This window comes from Mytilus trossulus, chromosome 11 (assembly GCF_036588685.1).
Source record: "Mytilus trossulus isolate FHL-02 chromosome 11, PNRI_Mtr1.1.1.hap1, whole genome shotgun sequence".
In the NCBI taxonomy this organism is placed as follows: Eukaryota; Metazoa; Mollusca; class Bivalvia; order Mytilida; family Mytilidae; genus Mytilus; species Mytilus trossulus.
The window spans coordinates 41,059,828-41,079,034 of NC_086383.1; the positions used below are offsets into that span (position 1 = coordinate 41,059,828).

Below are 19,207 nucleotides of genomic sequence, written 5' to 3' on the forward strand. Positions count from 1 at the left end.
CGAATTCGGGTCTCAAACGAAAACGGAGAGTAGCACATAAACTGTTAGAGGAAAATAAGCCCGAACCAAAAACTAAAGAAGTAAAGGCAAAATTAAATTCTCTTAGCTAGAATGAGATATAAAATTGGGAACATGTCTCGGACAGAAAACAATATTTATTATTAAGTACAGATTAAAATTGATGTATGGGTATTTTGTAAAATTCTTGTTCCTTTATTTTTGTAAATGTATTAGTTGTTAGCTGTGTTGTGCATTACTCATGATTTTTCCATTTAACCATAGAAAAGTGTGACTTTCTGCGACTTCTGGGTTTAGACGGTTCCATTGGCATCTGTTTCGTGATGCTTATTCTTTAATTTTCTATATTGTGTCATGTGTACTATTGTTTGTCTGTTTGTATTTTTCATTTTTAGCCATGGCGTTGTCAGTTTATTTTCGATTTATGAGTTTGAATGTCCCTCTAGTATCTCCCATACCTCTTTTTTCGTAACAACAAAAACTGCCGCGTTTTCAGAAATTGTTTTCCGCAGCATTAATCAATTCACTTAAAAAACTTAACATTTTATTTCAGATAAATTAATGGCTATCATGTTCGTATAAGCGGTTTTGATGTAAACCTTGTATATTGTGTTTGTCGTCTGCATGACAAACGCGCACCTTCCGGTATTTCTAAATTTATAACTGATTGTCTCTGTGGTACCTGTTGTGTCGATATGCTTCGAGAAAATTGTTTATTTGATGATACTTGTTTTGTCGACATGCTCTGAGAAAATGGCGGCGTTGTTGGCCTTCCATTTCCTAAATTTGTAAAATAGTCAATTCGCTCAAGCTTTCTCGATATTGAATTTAAAATTATGCCATTTCCTTGGTTTATTTTACTCTTATATCCTGACAGTACGCGTCCTAACGGTAAAACGCTTTTATAACCATGATGGTGATGTGCTAATCCCGGTCGTTCAATACTACCTGTATCTATAGTTACACATTTTGCTAAATCGACAATTTTCATTTCCCCGCCGAAGTTACTTCTCGGTGAATTTAAGTCATAGTTTTTCCCATACACAATGTTTAATTTTTCGGCTTCTCTATACGTCATAGCAGTCTGTGGTCTTTTCAACAACATTCGTAAAGAGGTCTGTTGTGATGAAACTTTCGTGTTTAATGGCACAGCGTTTTTACTATTATATCTTGGGTTCATTTTTGGTTTAGGAGATTTCTGACTTTCTTCTTTTTCAACGTTCAAATCAAGACTTATATGCGTACAATAAAGTCCATTCGTGTTTGTTTTTTGTTGTTTTGTCTTTTGTTCTCGCACAAATCTCTCGTTAGCTGCTCTTATGTGTTCAACATTCATTCTAGGATCTGTGTTTTGTCTGACTAAAATGGCCTTTTGAATTTTCTTAAATGTTCTCAAACGTGTAGCAGATCTGCTTCGTTCTAGAATTGGGACTGCCTTTTTGTGTTTTGTTTTTAAAAGAGATAAATTCACTCGCGGAGTAATTTCATTTGGGTCATACTGACTAACTGATTCCAAATCTAAAGAATCTTCATCACTACTTAAGTCACGTGGTTCAATATTTTCTACCTTTCTTTCAATCCCCAATTCACAATATATTTGTTGTTCTTCCCTTTGCTTTAAAAACACTAGTTGCCTTTCCGTCAAAGGAGTATCAAACTCACAGTCGTCTGCAATTGCACTTTCTTCGTCGGACTCGTTTTCGACATCTACAATAGTGCTCCGAGAAGATCTGCGTCCTAATTGATCACTTCCGTTTGGGAAAAGTTCATTACTTTGTTCACTATCCTGAAAACTTTCTTCAGCAATACTTTTAGCTGTGGACGGCCTGCTAGAATAATGGCTTTTAGCAGACGATATTCGGCTTTTATCGTGTGTTAATCTGGATCTTGCCGATGTAGCTCGGGAACAAAATCCGTCGTCGGTAACGCTTTCTGATTGGTCATTTACATGTGACTGTATGTCTTCAGCATCCGTCCCATCGAATCCCGAATCCACACTTGTCATAGCTGAAAATGACTGTCTTCGTAAAGCGGCATTACGCTGGTTCTGATTTATTCCCACGTGTTCGACGATGTCCGTTTCTTTCACTGATTCTAAATAATTGACAGTGACTGATGTCACGGGTTTTGGTTCTGATTCAATTTCGTTGTCATTATCAACGTCCTTCTTGTCTTCCTCTTCAATTATATCGTGTTTCTCTTCTTTTTTTATTTCCTTTATTAAATCTGGTATTTTAGTTTCCACTGGTTTTTCGTATTTCTGAGAAGCAAATGCCCATAACAAACTTTTACGCTTCGTCACTTCTTTCTGCGCACGCGTCTCCTCTTCCTCTTTTGTTAATTCCTCGGGCTTTTCCTCTTCTTCAGGTTTCACTTCATCAGCTGTATTGTCGGCTTCAACTTCCGGTTCTGGTTCGACGTTTTCAGTTTCATCTTCAACATCTTCGTTTTCTGGTTCAATGTCCTCTTCGAGTACTTCACCGGTCAAGAAAAAACGAAAATCTGAAATTATAAAACTTCCATTAGTCTGGTTTAAAAAAAGAACATGTTCGTTTAATCAGAGTGTAAAATGACCTTTTCTCCCGAGTGTTTGATTACATCAAAGATTGCAGAATTTATTCAAATTACAAAGTAACTCAATACCAGAAGGAAGTGATGAAGTGGTGAAAGAGTACTAGAGATGTATATGTATACTAAATGTTAAACAGATGACTTCTATATAAGACTCATTAGTAACGCTCAAATCAAAATAGTTATAAAGCCAAGCAAGTTCAAAGTTGAAGAATACTGAGGACCATTGAGGAAGGTTCATAAGATGAGTATACGTTTTTCGTTTTAAAGTAAATAAACTCATCATAGATACCAGGACTAAATTTTGTATATACGCAAGACGAGCGTTTCGTCTACAAAAGACTCATCAGTGACGCTCGAATCCAAAAAGTTAAAAAGGCCAAATAAAGTACGAAGTTGAAGAGCATTGAGGACCAAAATTCCTAAAAGTTTTGCCAAATACAGCTAAGGTAAGTTATGTCTGAGGTAGAAACGCCTTAGTATTTCAAAAAATCAAGACCACTGAAAACCTTGTAAGGATAGTGTTGACTTGGGATCTGTACTTAATTGTCATTGTCAGATGAGCATACTTCGATTAGTTCAATCCACCACCTAGCGTTTTATCCGAACATTCTATTATATGTAAGGGGCATTACTGTAAGCAACTCTTCTTCTTTTTTTTAAGGAGGAAAAAAAAACATCTGATTCATTACCTTTATAACTAACTTCTCCATCTCCGTCAGCATCGGCCCCTTTGAGGAGTTCCGAAAGTTCGTCGTCTGTTAACATTTCACCAATACCCATCATTAGTTGGTACAAATCCTGGACCGATATGACACCATCACCATCTATGTCAATCAATCTGAAGGCGGACCTAAAGTCATCGTCAAACTCCTCCCCTGTGGTACGCCTCCTTTGTTCCATTATAGTTTCATCAAACTCATTTATGTTGATGTTTCCAAAACCTGTAAGAATAGCATTTTTTCGTGAATTTTATGGTAAAATCTTAATTAAACACTCACTTTTCTAGATCAACTGTAGACTCGTAAAACAAATAGTTTGAAATTTAATCGGGAGAAGCTACATTAGCCAGTAGATTGTATTTAAAAAGGAAGGGGTTACCATAACTATTTAGGACGGACATTTTACCTCTGATTTGGCAGGTAAACCTTTATTTCGTTATTAGATATGCAATCTATAAATGGAGAGAACAAAATATAGCAACTCGAACTTGCAAAAAGATGAGATGAAAAACCAACAAAGAAGTTATCTTAAATTCTATACAGCAGATTCAAAATATAACACAGGATCTGCTTACCCTCCTAGTATTTGGTGTCGTTACTGTTGCTCATTCTTCAGTTTTCTATGTTGTGTCATCATGATAAGTGTACTATTGCTTGTTTGGTGTTTTTTTTTTTCATTTTTAGCCATGGCGTTGTCAGTTTATTTTCGATGTATGAGTTTAACTGATTGAAATGTCAGCCTTAAAATTAAAGTGATAGCGTACATAATCGATTTTGTGTCCTCTGGTATCTTTCGTCCCTCTTACTCAATATATTCTGCACAAGAGTGCAAAATCCATTATGTCCGCTTTCCCTTTCTTTTTAGGGGTGACATTTCGAAGAAAAAGGCAGGGCAAGAGTTTTGATTAAAAGCAGAACGACGATTTATGTCAGGATAAACTAATAAAAAGGCAGCACCGAATTGAGTGAAAATGGTAGCTCACTTATATTGCAATGGCTATCTGAATCGTGGACAAAAATCTACGGACACGATAGTCAAAACAATCGTCTTAAATAGCAATCGGTGACACACTGACAGATCCTATATAGGATATATGAAGATTGTCGGAAAATATTAATTCATTTGTAAGAGCTTTTATAATTAGATTCATGAGAGAAAAATTACTAATACAAGAAGGGTCCTAGAGACATTACATTATGGGGCTAGCTGAAGCCTGCTTATGGATGCCAGATTTTCCCGCCTTTTTGAAAACCCATTGTAGGTGGTAGTCTCTTTTTTTCTTATTGGTCGAGTTGTTGTCTCTTTTACACATTCCCCATTTGAATTCTTAATTTTATAAAGTGTCACCTGTTGACCTCTACATGCCAGATTGTAGATTATTTGTACCAAACATTTAATATAGTGGTCATTTATTAAATCCTAAATTCAATAGAGTAAATGAGACTTAATCCTTCAATGGGGGATATTGTCTGTCCAGTTGAAATTTCAAATATTAAATGTATCGGTCAGTAAAAAGGCCTGAGAGATCAGATGTACTTAAACGCGAGTTTTATAATAAATTGGATTGCACTTAGATTTATGCTTTGCCTGATAACCACTGGTCAATATTATAAAATATACTTGACCAGACCTTTGTTCGGACGTAGCAAAAAACGGGATGGGAAGGGGTATTTGAGATCGACAAGAACTACACAAATTACTTTTTACGCGTCGAGTATGTATCAAATAAATAGACTAGTACATACAAAAAATAAAGTTTCATTTATTGTGACTCTGTTTCCTTCCTTGAAACAATTTATCTTATGATATCAGTATGCTTATTGTACAAATATAACAGAAAATGGCGAAAAGGAGATGAAAATTAAATAAATTTCAATTTAAACAGCGTTTCCTTGTAGATGCCGGGTAAATCTTCTATTACATAACTTCTTAAATATTTATACATATATCATCGCCCACGAAAAAGACTTCTAAACACTTTGTGATTTAAAGTCTATTTGTTTACATTAACAACCAGTATGTGTGTACTTAGTCTTTACGCGAATGAGAACTTCATTTGATTTAGATCAAAGCATCTCTTTAATTTTTATTCGCATATTATTTATTTTTTAATTTATATAAACTATTTAAATGCGCAGTCACTGTTTCTTTTTTATCCACAGAGTAAACTTCAAAAAGATATTATGCATTTGAAATACTATTACTTCAAATATGAGTGAGGGAAAACTGTTACCAAACAATACAGGTCAACTACAATAAAATAATGAGCAGGAACCAAAGTCATGTTTATCAACAACTGGCAAACATTTAAAACACATATATAAAAAAAACAATCATGCAACCAAAATTACCTTTATTTGATGCAAACATCAAATTATCAACAGACAATATCAAAGGGTGAGGGGTTAATAGATCTTTAAAAATGTGACGCTCGAATCCAAAAATGTTAAAAGGGCCAACAAAAGTACGAAGTTGAAGAGCATTGAGGACCAAAATTCCTAAAAGTTTTGCCAAATACAGCCAAGGTAATCTAGGCCTGAGGTAGTAAAGCCTTAGTATTTTAAAAAATTCAAAAACATTTTGTAAACAGTATTTATAAATATAACCAAATCAATGACAATTCATGTCAAAACAAAAAGTGCTGACTACTGGGCTTGTGATACCCTCGCATATGTATGTGCCTGTCCCGTGCCCAGGACACTCCTCTGTGGCTGTCTTGTGAAACATCATGTTAGGGAAAAGAACATACGATCTCTGTTCATGCCAATTTCTTATGCAAACATGTTCAATAGAGAATAGGCACACATGCAGAGAACAATTTATTGATAAAGAGGATAACGTAACGTCCAGTGACAAGTATTTCACGCTTATTCGATCTGGACTATGAAAACAATGAAATGATTCCGTTTCGCTTAACATTTATGTTGTAATTGATATCTATAAATTGAAAAATAAAGATAAAATAGTATACACAGAAGTTATACAGTAAATGTTGTTACATTAGTAGTACTAGAGTTCTTTAAGACTTTGGCACTATTTTAACGCGGTGTTTGGTTTAAACATCATTTGCAAGTCGGGAAGCTTGTTGTGCACTTTTAGCGGAAGTACAAGTATCACCATATACACAAAAAATAGAAACATTTTGACATTAGGATATTAAGGTCATCTTATGAAAAGCGTAGTAAATTTGTGGACCATGGTAGTTTTAACAACTTTTACTGCTCAGTTTTCAGTACAAGGCTTACAATGACATGCTTTATTTTGACAAATCAAATTTATTTTATATTACGTTTAGGTTTAAATAAACTTTTTCAATAAAATTATTTAAATTTCAGGAAGTGGTATATTAAAGATCACTGAAAAATAAACAAAATTAGATAATGTAAATATAAGTTATATTCAGCCATTGTACGCGTTTGTCATTATACTGTGGTCTAATTGAGAAGAAAACCGCAAAAAAGTTAATAACAAGAAAAAAAAATGCGAACTATGAAAGCATAAAATACAGGATGTGTGTTTTTAAGACTTAATTTAACTCAATTTAGTCTATAATTTAACTAAATTTAGTCTATATTTTCCACAATATAGATTGGTTGAAGGGTATGCATCTTCAAAATAATATATCGATCTTCAAGAAGACTACATCTTCTGCCCAGAGTTAACACTTGCCTCCTTTGAATTTCTAGAAATATCATTGGTTAAAAAGAGATCACGTGGGAACCATGTATATTCAATATAAGTTTAATGGGCGTGTTTTATTTTAAATATTACTCACTCTCTATGCAGGCTTCGTGCACCATGTCTATGTAGGCCTCATCTTTGGTGTCCAGTTCCAGAGCCTTCATCAGTGGAGTGACGTTATCTATATTCACGTTTATGTCGCCATCATCACGTGCTGTAAGGCTGAACACGTTCTTCAGTGCTGCAAGACAAAACAAAGTAATGCATTATGGGAAAACCATGTAAAAAGCAAAATGCATATTTGACATTAGATGCATGCAATATGAAATTTATAATCATTTTTTGTCTTAAAATTATTAGTCGCGTATGTCAGATTAGACTGAAAAGGGGGGACTTCTAAAAGGTACACAACAGAAAAAGTGGAAATGGGGGATTGATAATTTAATTTTATTGCTTTGTGTTGTTTATTTTGTGTTGATTTTCACTTTTTATTCTGGAATTTACGAAATATAACAACAACCCTATAAAGAATATAACGACAAAACTCAGGACGGGGGAGGGGACAATGAGAATCTAAAAATTAACTAGCATTGCCTAATTACAATAGCAATAATTGATTGCCCTTATTTTGATGGAAGCTATTCCATTGCAAAATTATTGTAATAAATTATTTCATGACCTTGCACAAACGTGATTTTTGTTATGTGAAATGATCTAATGATTTATTTATTGGTCATCTGATACAAACAGCATTAAAAGTTACCATCAGATATAACGAGGGAAACTGCTGTCTTTTTTTTTTATCAAGACCGAATTTCTCTTATGTGCAAGCTAGAAGTCGCTTAGATCGGCCTTTAATTTCTTTGGTCAAACCGTTTTCAACAGATTTTCAACGATTGTTTTTATGTTGTGCTGTTAAACCAGTGTTCCGTGTCAGGGGATCATTGAGCTCTCACAAACATGTTTAACCACCTTACATTCTGTATGTGCCTGCCCAAAGCACGAGCCTGTAATTCGTCAATTTTCGTTGGTTGATGTCTGTTATATCTGTTTTCGTTTGTTGTTTTGATAAAAAAATTGCCGTTGTGTTTTTTCTTTTGAAAAAGTTCACATGCTGGCATGTGAGTGACTTATATAGCTGACAATCAGACCGGTGTGGGTTTTGCTCATTGTTGAATTATGTTTGGTGACCTACAGTTGCTTAAATCTACGTTATTGGCCCAGTTGGTTAGTTATGATTGATGTCTCATTGGCAATCATATTACACCTTTCATTTTAAAATTAATGCATTTGTTGGAAATAAACTCATTGTGACTTTAAGATGAAAAACAACAATAAACGCGCAGTTCCATTGCTTTTTGTATAATGTTTGCTGTCCATTAGCTGATTTTGCGTCATGGATGAATACCCATATATTTTGTTTTTCTATCATCACAAAAGACTCATCAGTGACGCTCGAACCAAAAAAGTTGAACAGACAGGAACAGATCATTGAACTGACTTGACACAGTTAGACTGTGCTGTTTCTCATTTTTTACATAAGCTTAGTTTATTTCGTTCAAAAGAATTATACTATAACTTGTAACCCCCGTAATGATTAGCTTTATCGAATTATTGATATATTTTAACCTTTTATCAAAAATTCCTTTTCATCTATGTAAAAATTGAAAAGATCAGTATGTCAGTTATTAAATCCATTTATTAACATTTTAATATCAAAAAGACGTAAAATCGAGGCTTGCTCATAATAAATGATTTCTAGTCTTTGTTGAAGTGTTTGAATGTATAACTATATACTTCTCAACGACAAACCACACACGATAGAGTTACACTATGCGCTTAACAACAGAAATAATCATTAATATTTTCTTTTGTGAAAAGGCATTCCCCATTTTGGTACATTATGAAAGCTGTGTAGCAAGCAAATGGTACAATTAAACTCTAATGAGAAGGACGTTCAACCGAAAGTTACTTTTATTTAGAGCAGTTATTAAAAGAATATCTCAAAACCAGATATTGTTTGCAATAGAATGATTGAAACAGTCAATGTAAATGTATTGATTGATTGATTGATTGATTGATTGAGTTACTACTTCACTGAGGGAGTATCTAACTGATTAAAGAATATCATAATTAATTCAATGACGTATTAATTTCGTAATTGAATAATTAAATTGAGTGCATGCATAACTTACTGTCTAGTTAAAAAAATTGAAGAATTGAGTAAATAACTGGCTTTCTTACAGCTGGATAACATATTTAACATCTTTGTAAATTGCGTAATTGAATAGTTAGCGGACTTTCTAATTGCTTAATTGACTAATTAGCGGACTTTTAATTGCCTAATTAAATAATTGAATAATTTACTACTATTCTAATTACTTGATTGAATGATAAGCTGAATGACTAGTTGACTTAATAATTTTCTGAATTTCTTATTCCTTTATTGAATAATTTCTGACTTTCTAAGTCTTTGGTTGAATAATAAATGACTGATTAAATGATTTACAGATTAATAAGTTGACTGATGTAATAATTATATGACTTTCTTGTTACTTGATTGAAATTCTAACTGATTGACTGCATTAATGGATTGATGTTCAGTTGCCAATATTACAAGACGAGAATACAAACTATCAATATATAAAGGATACTTACTGTCATACACAAATGCTCTAAAGGCCTCCTTAGCAGATAATTTTGGAGCGTCATCTTTAACTTTCTCCTGCAAGAAATAACGAAAAGACATTCTAAAATCACGTCAGTTTGAACACTAGCATGGACTTCATTAGAGACTCCCAAACCGGTTAAGAATCTTCGTTTAAGGACACTGCCTATATCCTCTGTTTAAATCCAAAACGCTGAAGGATATACCAATTGTTAACGGTGTTGATCAATTTCATTAACTTTTATATTGACATAACACACACTTGACAAAAATCCATCTTCTGCTTAACACAGTATTTTAAAGTTAAATTTCACGTGTTTGTGTGCATTTCCAGCAGCTGAATGTCTCGTCAAAATGCATAATCAATGTACATTTCACTTTTCTTTGTATAATTATGACAATTAAGCAGTGTCATTGTCACTTTCAATTTAAAAGTTGAGTAAACTACTTTCGTCAAGTGACTACGTCAACCTTCCGCAAACATTTTTCTATTTAAAAGCTGTAAAAATCATTTGTATATAATTAGGTATACAAATGTTTCCCCTCCTTTATAGTGTATTCATAAAAATCAGTTTAAATTTCACACGTCAGGGAGAGCCCTACTTGTGAATGAATACTGTTTGAATCATTTTAATTCCTCAGTTTTTAAATTGTCCATTTTAAGGGCCTGTCATTTTTGCATTGATCGATATATAGGATGTATATTGTCAAATTTATGATAAAGATAAACTTTTCAATTGAATTCCTGATATATGTTCATCCAGTTATAATACGTTATTAAGGCCAAACAAATAAATATGACATTGTGAATGTGACGGAATTGCTTCCCTTGAAGCGAACAAGTTTTAAGCTCAGACGGTTAGCGCGAAGAGTATACCCCGGAGTAAAAAATGGGCTTTTCCAAAAAGAACGTGGCATTCAGGTTATACTCAGAACGTCAAAGCAAACTCTTATCTTTGGTATTTTAAGTTGACATTAAAATAAGGTATAACTGATTAACTGTTGGATTATTGTTGTTTAATGCCACTTTCAGCCCATTGGTTTGATTTTGGCGGTCAGTTTCATATGAACGGAGGTAACCGGAGTACCGAGAGAGCCTGGATACCTTTGACAAGTAACCTCAATCCTAGTCAATTTGGATTGATATCGAACGCACCGCACCCATTACGTTATAATACAGTAGTTTTTTTCCGGCCAAGATGCTTCAAACGGGCAGGGGGATAAGAACAGTAACAATCTCTTACATCGTAAGGTTTGTTTTCTTTTCATTTTAGAAGCTGACGACGAAAAAGACATTCTTTCAGACAAAAAACTCATTTAGTTCAAAGAAAAAAAACCAGTTTGAACATACTTGGTCAATAAACATATGCTGTGTATGCCTCCACCGCGGGCACACCTCAGTAAAACAAGTAAACTAAATAATTTGTCAATTACGTCAGTGGCCAATATGAATTAACAAGTCGTCCATAATTTGACGTGATTATGAGAGCGTTCAATAATTCCCATAACTTAAACATGCTTGATTAATAAATATATGTTTTGCATGCCTCCTTCTCGGGCACATATCAACAAAAAAGGGATATCATACATTGGCAAATACTTCATTCGCAAATATAACCTAATAAGTTATCATAAGATGCCGTGATTAATGAGAGCATTCAACAATTTCCCTAACTTGGTACACTACAAAGATGTAACAGCCCTATGTGGAGTAGGATCTCAGCGTACCCTTCCGGAGCACTTGAGATCAACCCCAGTTTTTGGTGGGGTTCGTGTTGCTTAGTCTTAAGTTTTCTATGTTGTGTCATGTGTACTAGTGTTTGTCTGTTTGTCCTTTTCATTTTTTAACCATGTCATTGTCAGTTTATTTTAGATCAATAAGTTTGAATGTCCCTCTATTATCTTTTTTTTCCCTCTTTTATAGAAATAGAAGATGGTTATATTCTCAAAAACCACAGCTATCAACAAGAGACCGAATAGCGAGGACGCAAGCAATTTTAGGTTGACCACAAGGTCTTCAACAATGAGCAAAACTCATATTGTGTAAGATATTATAAAAGGCCCCGCATTGACAAAATGTGAAATATATCAAAATAATATATATCTCTTACATGGTGTGGATCTTGCTTATTGTTGAAGACCTTGTGGTGCCTTATAATAGCTTAACAAACGTTCTTACTCTTTGGTTTCTCAGTAGTGGGTAACTGTGGCGTTTGAGAATATAACCATCTTTTTATTTTTTTAAATAAGAAAGGAGGACGACAGATGCCAGAGAGACATTCTTACTCATAGATCGAAAATAAAGTGACAACGCCATTGCCAAAATAGGGAAAAGACAAACCAACATCGTTTAAAGAGTTTGAAATAATTTACTTGGCCTTCCATTTAAAATTCTATCATCTCAATGATCAACTTTGAATTAAAATTAAACTCATAATTTTGACATCAAAATTTTAAAAGTTAAATTTATTCATGTACAAAGTAAACGATAAGTGAAGCGGTGTTCCCATTACAAATAGTTTTATTTCACTTCAATATCAATTTTTAAAAGTCTTTTTATTTCCATATTAAATCTCGCCACCTTTGTAAACTTGTGTACAAAAGATTTAATAGACGAAATCCGAGTTTTTAATTTCAATTAAAAGAAAAGTTGGAACATTTAAAGTGAAAGTGCACATTAAATAACATGAAATAACATTTATTCAAGAAAAAATAGTCAAAATTTTCTTGTGAAAATAAATATTATATAAAATTTTGATATATATGCGTGCAATAATTAAAATTATCAGCATCGTAAATCTAATTCAAATCTAATTTTTATAAAAGATATAAGAATAAGCAAAAAAGACTTTGGTTTCGTAAGCTATACAATTATTTATGATCTAAAATTGAAATTAAAAGTGAAATAAAAAAAAGTGATTGAGAGAACTGAAACGAAACAAAGAAAAGAGAAGTTGTTTGAAGATGAACGAGACTTCATGTATTGCAGCAGTAGTAGTCACTTCCGAACGGACGACACGATCAGTTAAACGTTTTTTAAAAAGTTCTATAAATTTGATAATAATAGTCTTTTCAAAAGCAATACAGCTTAGAGAATTTACACATAGAAATATATTACGAGTGCGTCGAAAATGGCATTTTCTCCTTTAAACTGCTATTTCTCTTTAATATAGGAAAACATAGAACTCCCTTTTGTCATAAGACACTGTCAAACATCCAAACATACCATCCACACTCATCTGTGTCCACACTTGTTCTCTTTAAAAACAATAACTGTCCACTAAAATGGGTCATACAAAAAAGAAAAAAACATGGCAAACAATCAATAGGCATTACGACACCATCATTTCGAAGCGTCACAAAAAGTATTATCAATATTTTTTTAATGAAAAAAATAAATGATTGTAAAACATTTGAATTTGTAGGAACGCCTTATTTAAATGGTACTTTTAAAAAGTGTCTGACAAGTTTACATGGTAAAATCAGAGATGAATTTGGGGCACGTCAAGTCATCGACACCAAAACAGTAACACTTAATTAAAATTCAAAACATGAAATCTCTTTTGAATTAAAATAATAATAGCGCGTTTTCGTCACCTGTAATTGTATCATAAAAATCTTAGCTGCACAAAAAGCTTGTCTGTTGAAGCAATAATAAAACATTTAATCCCTAATGAATTAAACGAATCATTGCGTTTTTTATCACTTGTTATTGTATCATAAAAATCATAGCTTTACAAACAGCTTGTCTGTAGAAGCATTAACCAACATCGGCGGGTAAAATAAAATCTTTCAACAAATACAGCAATGTATAAGTCGTTACATACTAATAGTATTTATGTATGGACTTTTTTATATTGGCCCTGTAACATGCCCGAAGCCATCAATTGGTCTTCTTTTATTGGCCCTGTAACATGCCCGAGATAATGGCCATGAACTGACATAATGAATAGAAATGCGTGCATTAAAAAAAATGATACTAGCAAATGAAACATTCTGGGAAAGCGACCAACGACAAGAAAACCACGATATGTAAAGTCAATAATGAATCATCATCCATACCAGATACTTGATAGATATGAAGCTGTAGTTATACCAAATGAGTTAGTTCAGTTCTAGTTATACCAAATGAGTTAGTTCAGTTCTAGTTATACCAAATGAGTTATTTCAGTTCTAGTTATACCAAATGAGTTAGTTCAGTTCTAGTTATACCAAATGAGTTATTTCAGTTCTAGTTATACCAAATGAGTTAGTTCAGTTCTAGTTATACCAAATGAGTTAGTTCAGTTCTTCAATTTTGTACTATTCAAGAAAGAACTAAGATAAACGCACTTTTGGTCAATTAAATAACTCAATTACACTAAATCAGTTTTGTAAATGCATTAGTCTTCTAGAAAAAAAATCTCACTGGAATCGACTTAATATACAGAACGTAGTCAACTAATAGTATATATATTTTGTCTTTAGAATCTGGCTATACAATAAAGGTTAAAGTATTTATTAAATGTGGTCTCCTGGTTTCTTTTAATTCATTTAAGAATGCTTTCTTATTCATTATACAGTCATCTCGATTTGGTGACAGTTTCAGTAAAACATGACATTATGCAAATAGTCTTATTCCTCATCTGAAAATATGCAAAGGATTTCACAATATACTACAAAGGCTTATGTTAGTGATTCTTCCTCGTCTAAGCAAGTTCCAATCATTTAAAAACAAAAGACAACAGCAAGCGAGGATGTTTTGATATTTAAGCTGCAATTTTATTGACCTGATATATTGTTTTGTGCCAGTGTCCTCTGCGAGATCCGCGATCATGCATTGCCGATTTCTATTAAAAAAAATGCTGCATAAAAGTTGTTACTGGGAAACTTTAGATACATGTTCGAGAGCTTTACAGAATATTTTTAAAAAACCTTTGACATATGAAAGCCATTTTATGACACTAAGACTGCTAGATTGGTTTCTTTATATTTATTTATTGTTTGGTGCTTATGTTTAAGGCAACAATCAATACTTTTCTTGTGAACTATTTACGTTGTATACTATCATCTTCTATCATTTTATTCTTTGTACCAATAATATATCAACAATGGTTTTAAAAGATAATCATTGTCTTGTGTATCTGTCAATCAAGCAGCTGAAAAGCATCATCCCGAGTAAGAGTCTGTCAGTTTTTGTTCTTATTTTTTTTCTTTTTCTTTATGGCTTATTTCTAAATACCACACGTCGCTAACTCATTATGAAAACATGAAATACCAGTTTCAAAGTATTTACTTTTATAAAAAAAAGTTCCCGGGTCTAAGTGTAGAAAAATTCTGTTTGTTAAAACAAGTTTTATGCGTCTTTCGATGTCAAAGCTATTAAATTATACCAATTATAAAGTTATTCTATATTTTAAAAAAAACCACACACAGAAGATTGGAGCCCCCAGCAAAGAATACGTAACACATAATAAATATGTTTATGCCAGTTTTTGCTTTTTTTCTAAATGCCATATCGCTAACTTGTAGAAGAAGCATCAATTTCAGGTTCAAAGTGTTCAGTTTGACAAAGTTTCTGCGCCTGATTATCGAAAAATCATGCCTGTTCAAAAATAATTGTACTATAATGTGCGTTTATTCAAAAAACTATTATATGAAAATAAACCCAGAAAATTACTCTAATAATAATGTACCTTTTAAACAATCAAAAAACATGTTAAAATGTTATATAAAAAAGTGTGTTTCAGAGGAATATGAAACAAATACTTTAATTAAACTTTCAAAAATGGATTCCTCATCCAAACTTTGTCTTTATGGGAAATTAAAAAATAATTGTCAGTCTGAGGAATATTTAAATTGCAATAATTTTATACATAGGCAGTTACTCTCAAAATTTAGACTAAGTGATCATTCCCTAGGCATTGAATTAGGAAGGTACAGAAACATTCCAAGAGCACAAAGATTATGTAAAAAATGTGAAGTCCTAGATGATGAATATCATTTCTTTTTGTAATGTGACATTAACATATCTTTGCGTTCTAATGTTTTTGCTTATCTAAAAGACTATGTACCATTATTTCAGCATATTGATGCATTAAATAAACTTAAACACATTCTAAACCCCATCCCTAAACTTGTTTGTCATATTGGAGTCTTCATTAAACAGTCTTTAGAACTGAGGGAGTCAGAACCGTGTCAGGCAAGGTTATGATGGTGTTTTTAACATACATTTATAATTGAACTCTAATGTTCTATTATTTTGTATTTCATTGTATAACATTGTATTTCATTGTATTGCATTGTATAGTATAAAATTATTGTTTCATTGTATTGCTTGACCCTCATGGGTGTAATTTTGCAATAAAGATATATATAGGTATATAAAAAAAAAGTATTCGGTGTCAAGATTATTTAATTATACAAATTATAAAGTTATACTAAATTTTAAAAAAATGGAGTCCTCTGCAAAGAATACGTAACATATAATACACATGTCTATGCCAGTTGTTGTCCTTTTACCTAAATGTCATGTCGATAAATTATTGCAGAAGCGCCAAATACAAGTTTTAAAGTGTTCAATTTGACAAACTTCCCGCGTCTGAGTATCAAAAAATCATGCCTATTCAAAAATAGTTAAATTCGATGTCAAGATCATTCAATTGTACCAATTATAAAGTTATAATTAATTTTAAAAAAAGACTACTGGAGTCCTTTGCAAAGAATACGAAAAATAACATAAAAGTCTATATTTTTCATCTCATCTCACGCGACTACTTTATTATATAATTTAAATGTAATCACATTTTTGTAATTAAATCTTAACTTTTAAATGTAGTTTAGAAGTTATAAATCAGATAAATGACAACAAAGTTGTTTATTAAAGCACGAAGAAGGATTTAAACATCTGTTGGAATGACGAAGCTAAAATCTTATCTTAGTAGGCATCAAATGAAATAAAATTATCGCGGTCATTTCAGTTAAAGAGTACTAATCTTTGGTTTGTAGTACTACAGTCCAGCCTAAGATCCTCCAAAGAAGAAACTAGCAGAGTACTTACTACGATTATAGGTTTATAGTAATACAGTTCGGTCTTAGTTCTACCAAAGTAGTAAATAGTAGACTACTTTATGTATGGTTTACACATTTAGTGCCACAGTTCAGGCACGGTTCTACTAAAGTATAAACTAGTAGAATAATTAATTATAAGATTTATAGTACTTCATTTCAGTCTTAGTTCTACCAAAATAGGAATTCGAAGAGTTTCTTAGTTCTATCAATGTAGGAACTAGTAGAATACCTAATGTATGGTTTATAATACTTCAGTTCAGTCTACGTTTTACTGAAGTGGGATCTAGTAGAGTACCCAATGTTTGGTTTATAGAACTACAGTTCAGTCTAAGTTATACCAAAGTAGAAACTAGTAGAGTACTCAATATATGGTTTACAGTACCACAGTTCAGGCACAGTTCTATCAATGTATGAACTGGTAGAATACTTTTAAAATGTTTAGGTTAGAGTACTACATTTCGGTCTAAGTTCTTCCAAAGTTCTACCAAGGTAGTAACTTGACGAGCACTTAATGATAAGTTTTATAGAACTATAGTTCGGTCTAAGTTCTACCAAAGTAGGAACTAGTAGAGAACTCATTTCTGGTTTATAACATTATAGAACTATATATATATTTCAGCCTCAGTTCTACCAAAATAGGAATTCGAAGAGTTTCTTAGTTCTATCAAATTGAATGTAGGAACTCGTGGTTCAGTAGTACTAAATGTTTGGTTTATAGTATTACAGTTCAGTCATAAAGTATGAAATAGTAGAGCACTAAACGATAGGTTTTGTAGTACTACAGTTCAGTGGAGGTTCTACCGAAGTGAGAACTAGTATAGTACTCAATGTTTGATTTATAGTAATACATTTCGTTATAAGTTCTACCAAAGTAGAAACTAGTAGAGCACTTAATGTTTGATTTATAGCACTATTGTTCAGCCTAAGTTTTACCAAAGTAGGAACTTGTTTTAAATGTACTCTTTTCTTTGGTTACTAGTAGTTCCTATAACTTGCATCTAGTTTTCGCAGAATTAAAAAGACATTTTTTTTTAAGGTTATACATTTTGCGCGAAAATTGAAATCACAGTTGTCTTACCTGCGCTGGTCCTTTTGTAGTAAATTTCAATTTAATTCTTGAATCCTTCCTTAAAATTTTATTTCTATGCATCATTAGTGTAGTAAATATAATATAGCATGAGTCCGTCAGATTCCGTTCATTAGCGACGTAAAAACAAATTGTAAATGAATCTGCTTTTAATGTGCGTGTTGTGTTTTATACAGAATTTATTGGATGCAATATAACCATGAAAGTTGTATTATTTGTTACACAATAGCTTCGATGTGAGTTGCGTAAAATTCAATGTTTATATTATATTATAATTGTGTTACGGAGTTTTTCGAAAAGGACTATTGATTGGAGATCTCGAAGGATACAAAATACAAACACTGCATAAAGTTTTTTGTTTAAAATCAATTTTTAACTAAAATCTCATGTGTTTGTTTGTGAGTATAAGTACTGAGACTATTGTTACACCGTTTTATGTTAAAATGGGATTAAAAATTAATATTTCATAAAAGTATTTGGTCTCTAATAGTGCACTTATTAACGTATTGACTTTCAACATGTGATAGTGTTGTAACATTGATGAATGCATGCTGTCATTTGAAATTACAGCTGATTGCATTGAGCGTGTAGGGAAAGGTGAAATCCTGGGTTAGCTTGTTTGTTAGCTGAACCGTAAATGCATTATTATGTAAGGTATACTACGCTCATTTCGAAGTAGTCTGTTCCTACAGACAGATAGATTGGTCGGACTGGTCTACTCTTAAAGGAGGGTAGTTTATCTAACCTAAAAATGACGTCACGGTCTAGATAACATTACAAGCATGCTAGCCAAGGATTTTACCTTTCCCTACACACTCAATGAAATCAGCTGTAAGTAATTTCAGAAGGTGATGAAGCGGTTTTAGTATATGATGTAAATAATATATAATAAATAACCATAGGGGGTATTTCTTTGAAGGAGACAGATAATGTTAAACTAAGCATAGTCAGGAATCGCCATATTTTTTTTAACTGTAGGATTTTTTTTTTATTTTCAAACTTTTAAACAAAACTGAGAATTTTTTATTATCCTGTTTGATTTCAACTTTGGTATTGCTTTCAAAATTTCATTGTAAGTATGTGCATACAAATATATACTTAATTTTCATGAATCTAAATTATCTAACAATATAAATTTAAATCGATATTTTTTTTCTTCACCAAAGAATGATTTTCTCCCACAAAATCTATATAAAAAGATAAAAGAACACGGTGTGATAGGAACTTATTTGGCCTAGTTTTTCATTTAACTTTTTAACTTTTGGTCATCGCTTTTACATGTATATCTATTTCAAGGTTGAACTAATGGAAATTTAAGCTAGAAAGATGGTCAGTCTTTAACCTTCTCGAACTTTGTACTGGTCAAGGTGGTCAAGATTTTTACTTCAGATGGTACCAAACACCTTGAC

The 19,207-nt window shown here is 32.4% G+C and overlaps 1 protein-coding gene across 3 annotated transcripts in view; it reads right to left on the minus strand.

Annotated features, from left to right (window-relative positions):
- Positions 1 to 545: 545 nt before the first annotated feature.
- LOC134691110 (uncharacterized) overlaps positions 546 to 19,207 on the minus strand; it is a 28,808-nt gene continuing 10,146 nt past the window's right edge. For 2 of the 3 annotated variants that reach the window (XM_063551359.1, XM_063551361.1), the window contains exons 2-5: positions 9,652 to 9,718; positions 7,088 to 7,234; positions 3,282 to 3,533; positions 546 to 2,520 (exon numbers count right to left, since the gene is read on the minus strand). In XM_063551359.1, coding sequence (XP_063407429.1) covers positions 587 to 2,520; positions 3,282 to 3,533; positions 7,088 to 7,234; positions 9,652 to 9,718 — 2,400 coding nt within the window. In that variant the 3' untranslated portion in view covers positions 546 to 586. Of the gene's footprint in view, positions 2,521 to 3,281; positions 3,534 to 7,087; positions 7,235 to 9,651; positions 9,719 to 17,789; positions 17,901 to 19,207 lie in introns of those variants that run through there. The other variant, XM_063551360.1, reaches the window with a different exon arrangement.